This window comes from Lolium perenne, chromosome 2, assembly GCF_019359855.2.
Source record: "Lolium perenne isolate Kyuss_39 chromosome 2, Kyuss_2.0, whole genome shotgun sequence".
Taxonomy (NCBI): Eukaryota; Viridiplantae; Streptophyta; class Magnoliopsida; order Poales; family Poaceae; genus Lolium; species Lolium perenne.
This window is the reverse complement of record NC_067245.2, coordinates 7,877,064-7,883,656: the sequence shown is the minus strand read 5'-3', so window position 1 is coordinate 7,883,656 and position 6,593 is coordinate 7,877,064. Positions and strand designations below refer to the sequence as shown.

The 6,593-nt window shown below is 45.7% G+C and overlaps 1 protein-coding gene across 1 annotated transcript; it reads left to right on the top strand.

Annotated features, from left to right (window-relative positions):
* The first annotated feature begins 460 nt into the window (after positions 1-460).
* LOC127331057 (formin-like protein 18) lies at positions 461-5,566 on the top strand. The gene is made up of 7 exons (XM_051357138.1): positions 461-685; positions 808-1,208; positions 1,963-2,578; positions 2,662-3,475; positions 3,618-3,814; positions 4,077-4,312; positions 4,385-5,566. The coding sequence occupies exons 2-7, from the start codon at positions 1,032-1,034 to the stop codon at positions 5,279-5,281; spliced, it is 2,937 nt and encodes a 978-aa protein (XP_051213098.1). The 5' UTR covers positions 461-685; positions 808-1,031; the 3' UTR covers positions 5,282-5,566.
* Positions 5,567-6,593: the final 1,027 nt, after the last annotated feature.

The window sequence follows — 6,593 nt, the reverse complement described above, 5'->3', positions numbered from 1 at the left end:
AGATATATTTAGTATATGTATATTTGGTACTTTAGGATTGTAATCTAAACCTACCTTATCTTTAAAAGAGCCTTTCTAGCCTCCAAGATTTACTCTAAATATACTTGTCCGAGAGGCTCAATACAACATCTAACATATTATGCATATCTCTCTATCATTCTATAATTTGGAGCATTTGAATTTATTGTTTGCAACATCCAGACTTATCTTTTTTGCACAGACTACTACATGTATCAGTTTTAGAAGATTTTTTGGCATTCTATTAGAACATACGTTCATGTTTTTTTTTTGAAACCAGAACATACGTTCATGTTTATTGTACAGAAATTTTAAATGTTTTATTTTATTTGCTATTTTTTCCGAATTTTCTATTGAAGCAGCATGTCCATGTATGTATGTATGTACTGTATTTATTATTATAGAGTGTATACCCCGTGATTCAGGTGGTTTCTAGATTCCAGAACGAAACGCACGTTAATCAGAGGGAGCCTCAAGTTCAAGGGGAGCCTCTTCTTCCTCCCCCCTCACAGAAAAGCTTTCCCCAAAAATAGCAAGCTATGAAGCAACAAGGGACGGGAGGCTACTCCCCTTTCCACTTTTTTTCGTTTCCCGGCAGCCGTATCATGCCCAGGCTCGTGGATTGGTGGTGGCGAATTCCCCTCTACCGAAATTCCAACAATCGGAGGTCTTTCTTCCCCATACATCCAGTTCCTTTCCAGCCGGATCCAAGAACCGCAAATCCGACTGATTTTTTTTTTTGATTTCCCCGCTTCTTGCTGACATATCTGTGGCTTAATCCGTATGCAGAGGCATCCAGGTCCATCATCAACAAGAAGCAATCCCGAGTGCGAGTATTATCTTGCCAAATTTGTGCCAACATTTTGTGCGAATCACCTCAATAATTTTTTGGTCCCAAGACCAGCACTTTGGAGAAGGGAATCAAGGGAGAAGCTGGGGCTCGATCCCCGTTGGGGAGCAATGGCCGGTTGGGCGAGGAATTAGAAGCCGACTAAGCAAGAAGACCATATAGGATGTGGTGGCCGAGGAGCAGATTGAAATGGCTCCTCAGCGCATGCCTCGTCTCTCTCCTCCTCCTCACGCCCACAGACTGCGACGGGTTGCAGCTCGTCGCCGCCATCAGGAGGAACTTATTTTGGCCACCAGCACCTCCCCGTCAATCTCTTCCAAGCCGAATATGCGATGAATTGGTAAGAACTGGAATTATTTTTGCTTGCATTGGTATGTGTACTTATGCGGTACTTGTACTTTTGTAATATATGTGTATGCCATATTTGCGATATATTACTCATAATTGCATTGGTGATGACAATACTAATACTAATACCGCAAGTGCTAAAGACACTAGTGTTGATTTCCTCGCATGATACACATGCCACTGCTTTTTCCTTGGATTTATGGTATTTGGTCTTGCACTTCTTCACATGGAGTGGAATTTGTGTCCCAGGAGAATTGCATGTAGAATTACATCCAAGATTTACTCATATTTATTTATGATTCTATCACAGAACGTGACTACTTACCATAGTACAAGCAATGCCCTTCATCTATGATCATGAAACCAAGTGAAAATGACGAACAACTGATCAATAGCATTATGACCATATTTTCATCCTGTTGCTATTTTTTCTTATTTTACTGCTCCGTTAAACCAAGTGAAAATGAAAACAACTGATCAGTAGCATTTTGACCATCACGTCTGTTCGCCCTAGTATTATTTTCTTATGTAATTGTTAATTATTCAAGTTGTTCTAAGTCAAGTCCTCTATTTTCAGATGCATCCTTGCAAATCTTTATATGTTAGCCATATTTTCTTCTTTATAGATGAGACATATACACCATCTCTAGAACCGTTAAATGTTCACTGTATGGTTCATGTTCGAAGTTAAAGTACAATATCCGCATTTTGACTAACTACTATTTCTCACGCATTGCATTACACAGGTGGAACATTTATGGCTCAACTGTGATTTAGATAGGATAATCCTTCAAGAAGTTAAAAATCAATCCTATTACACCCTTCTATTCAACATCATCAGAAATTCCTACAGAACAAATTATAAGATCGAGGAAGGAATGATCACTTCTTTGTCGCATGAAGTTACCAATACTTTCCAGGACTCCTTAAGCAAGCATAATTCCATTTTGCCACATGGCGTCTCTGGGCATAGCCAGGTGGAGGAGAAGGATGCAGGGAGCTTATTATCAAATTCGAATAAATTCAAACAGCCTTTTGCATCGAAAATAAGATATCTACTCGACGGAACTTCAGCATCACATTTTACTTTTTCACCGCCTGCAAAAGAAGCAATCTGGAGCGCTTTGTCTTCCGAAGAAGAGTCTCGTCCACTGGTCACTAGCATAAAGAAGTCAGACGGAAAAAAGAAGAGCAAGGACAAAGACTCAGATTCATCCACTGTTGTCTTGGGTTTGGCAGTGGGCTGCGTAGCATTGGTGGCTCTTATTGTGTACTTTTGTGCTTGTCGTGGAGATGATTCAGCATCACCATATGATCTAGGGAGGGATGATAAACCACTCCTAGGTTTGACTGACCTAACAGGTGGTGCAGCTCACTTTTATTCAGTTTTCGTCCAATATGTTGCACAACATATTTACTTGTATCAACTCCTTTGCGTGCATCAGGTTCTTCCCGTAAGTCCAGCGCTACACCAATCGATGTCAGTAGGTTGGGGGCATTGTCACGAAGTTCATCCGAGATCCCGCAGTCGGAATTTGCGGTACCAATGAAGTTGCATACCGTACAACCATCTGCTAATAAGTTGAAGTCAGTAGGAGCGATGTCAATGAAGGCAGAACTAATGGAGCGGCACAGCAGGCTGAGCTCGCACGAGATAACAACCGTCGCTGGACGTCCGGCGGTCTCTACCCTAGCCGAGAAGGCCGCAGTTTCTTCTGCTACTAGTAACGCAGTTACACCTGCAGGTCCACCACCACCACCTCCTCCAGCTCTTCCTGGAAAGGCTCTTCCACCTCCGCCTCCTCCTCCTGCTCTTCCTGGGAAGGCTCCTCCACCTCCTCCTCCTGCACCTGGTGCACCTGCACCACCACCACCACCAGGAGCAGCAGCAGCAGCAGCAGCACCACCACCACCACCACCGCCGCCAGGAGCAGCAGCAGCACCACCACCTCCGAAGCCATCCGGGCCTCCTGCTCCCGGACCACCACCACCTCCTGGTCCAAGAGCTGGAGCTGGAGCAGGACCTGGACCTCCACCTCCACCACTTAAAAAAGGTGGACCACCTGGAGGTGGACCCCCGCCACCAGCACTGCCGGGTGGTCCTAAAAAAGGTGGACCACCGCCGCTTAAGAAGCCAGGAGCGGCAGCTCCTGTTGCAGACTCTTCGAAAACAAAGTTGAAGCCCTTCTTCTGGGATAAGGTTGCTGCAAGTCCAGATCAAGCCATGGTGTGGGATCAACTTAAAGCCGGATCCTTCCAGTAAGCCAGCCAGTCCCTGGAGCTGTGTTATACTTGTTTGTTATTGTTTAGGCTTATGCTGCTGATGTTATTAATTGTATACCTCACTCAATTGCAAACTTGCTATTGCAATTAACTCTTCAATTGTATTAATCATTTGTAGGTTTAATGAGGAGATGATTGAAACTCTTTTTGGTTGCAACGCTGTTGACAAGAAAAGTAGCGATGGCAAAAAGGAGCCAGCAAAGGAAGCAACTCAATTTGTTAGGATCCTAGAACCTAAAAAGGCACAGAATTTGGCAATATCACTGAAAGCACTCAGTGTTTCAGCTGCAGATGTGCGTACTGCAGTTACAGAAGGTAAAACCGATACACTGCGTTTTCACCTCAAAGTTTCCCTACACATGCACGTTGAAGTACCCAATTTGTCTTTTGTTCTCCTGTATAAATTCGATCACCTCTTTGATACATGAAGTGTTCTCCATGTCAAGGAGATTGAAACTAGATAGATCTTTCATTTGAATTATGCACTACAATTTACAATAAATTCTTGAATTCTTAGACCAATAATTGTGCGAGGGCCTAATTGCGCTTGTTTGTTCCCTTTGGTAATTGCATGCAGGGCATGAACTCCCCTCTGATTTGATACAAACATTGATACGGTGGATCCCAACTAGTGACGAGGAACTACGGCTTCGGCTGTACAATGGAGAGATGAGTCAGCTTGGTCAGGCCGAGCAATTCTTGAAGACCATCATTGAAATCCCATACATTTTCCAGCGCTTGGAGGTGTTACTTTTCATGGCCAGTTTGCCGGAAGAAGCCGGAAGTGTGAAGCAGTCATTTGAAACCCTAGAGGTAAAAGTTAAGCTTTAGCACATACCTCACTGTACTGATCAATGCACTAATTAAGATTTACTGGTCAATCAGGTAGCATGCCAAGAACTTAGGCACAGCCGTCTCTTCAAGAAGCTATTGGAGGCTGTACTTAAAACTGGCAACCGGATGAATGATGGCACCTTTCGAGGGGGAGCACAGGCGTTCAAACTGGACACCCTTCTGAAGTTGGCTGATGTCAAGGGCGTTGATGGCAAGACGACGCTCCTGCATTTCGTCGTCCAAGAGATCATCCGCTCGGAGGGTGTCCGCGCTGTGCGTGCCGCCAAGGAGCAGAACAGCAGCATCTCCAGCGTGAACAGCACGGATGATCTCACCGAGGATGTCGGCGAAGACACGGAACACTACAAGCAGCTGGGCCTCGCCGTGGTTTCCAACCTAGGGGAGGACCTCCAGAACGTCCGCAAGGCAGCGCTCCTGGACGCGGATGCGATGACCATCATGGTGGCGAGCCTCGGGCACAGGCTGGTGAAGGCGAACGAGTTCTTGAACACGAGCATGAAGAGCTTGGAGGAGGAGAGCGGGTTCCAGCGCAAGTTGGTCCAGTTCATAGAGCAGTCCCAGGTGCAGGTGACCCACCTGCTGGAGGAGGAGAAGAAGCTTCGCTCGCTGGTGCGCACCACCGTGGATTACTTCCACGGCAGCACTGGGAAGGACGAGGGCTTACGCCTGTTCGTCATCGTGCGTGATTTCCTGGTGATACTGGACAGGGTGTGCAAGGAGGTGAAAGAGGCGGCTGCCAAATTAGCCGCTGCTAACAAGAAAGAGGCAGCCGCCGCCAAAGCAGCGGCAGCCCCGGCCACGAGGGGCAGGCAACCGTCCCAGACGTCCATGTCTTTCCGCGACCCTCGGCAACATCTGAAGCCTGCAATCCAAGGTCGGAGGGGAAAGGCACACAGCAGCTCCAGCTCATCTGATTCTGATGACTGACAGGCACCTAGCTACCCTAGACTAGCTACATCAATCATGGCCAGATATCAAATGGACGGCAATTGCATATGCAGGAAGGGTATGAGCACCACTGACATCTACCATGTATGTTTGTATGTATCATTCTGTATTTCACGTCACACTTACTGTTAGAGCGATGAGCTGTGATGGCGGCATAGGTGTAGGCTAGTCAAGGAATGTGGATGGTGGTAGGTCAGTTCAATTGACTGCTTGTAATGCTACCTTTTCTGCTAGTCTTCCCACTAATACAGGTGTATATTTCTATGGCGGTTTGCACTTCTGTTCCGTATGTGTAAGCCATATTTTGAACCATTGAGTAAGCTAATCCAAGTGCCTGGAGCAGTAGCCAGTGGACCAAGCTTGCTGTTTCAGTGGTGATCTGGGTTTCGGCAGCGGAAGCGGATTTTACCTCTGTGATAGCCTGCCAGCGGTAGATCGTGTCTCCGACGCCGGATCACCAGTATATAGGTCACTAGTTTATCCATTAAACTGAGTGTTCAGCAGAGTCGCTGGACACAATAAATTGTAAAAAGTCTGGGGCATTCCCCGGCTAGAAAATATATTCGTTCTGCTCCAGATTTACACCATGATTTGCAACTTGCAAGGGTATGGGCAGCTTAATTACAATCTCTAGGACAGTACTGAAGTTTAGCCTAGCTACTGCTTTTGTTTCTCTGAACATTGAACCGATTGCCGCCAGGTCCTCGTTGTCTCCCTTTAGTGCTTGGACCAAAGTCCGACTCGTCCTGTCACGTGTTTGGTAGGCTGCATCAGGTTGGACCAGGCCGGGGAGAAAAAATCAGGCCGATTAGTTGCATGCATGTCTCTTTGAGTCAGGCCGGCGCGACCTGAAGACAACTGCCGAATCGACCGTTTTCATCGGGACATTCGGAGATGCTGCAAAAATGGCATGGACTCGTACACGAGCTATTTTCTCTCTCCTTCCCTAAATATGTTCATCCCTAACCACTTGTAATTATCAGAAGCATGCTCGACTAAAAATAACATGTACTACCTCTGTCTATAAATAGATGTCTTAGACTTATCAAAAATTGGATGTATATAGATACTATTTAGTATATAGATACATCCAAATTTAGATAAATATAAGACGTCTATTTATGAACAGAGAGAGTACATGAAAAAGATGCATGTCGGCAATGGGGTTCCGTTTTCACCATCAGCACAAGTTTCGCGAACTTTTATCTTCTCAAAATGTGGTCAAAACCGGAGCTTTTTGGATGAATTTCGTCCAGATTCGTCGCACACACTAATGTATCCAGAGCGATGG

Coding starts and splice junctions, on each gene's coding strand:
- LOC127331057 (XM_051357138.1), top strand. CDS start 1,032: ATGTGGTGGCCGAGGAGCAGATTGAAATGGCTCCTCAGCGCATGCCTC. Junction 2,579..2,661: donor AGGTTTGACTGACCTAACAG/GTGGTGCAGCTC, acceptor TGCGTGCATCAG/GTTCTTCCCGTAAGTCCAGC. Junction 3,476..3,617: donor CTTAAAGCCGGATCCTTCCA/GTAAGCCAGCCA, acceptor AATCATTTGTAG/GTTTAATGAGGAGATGATTG.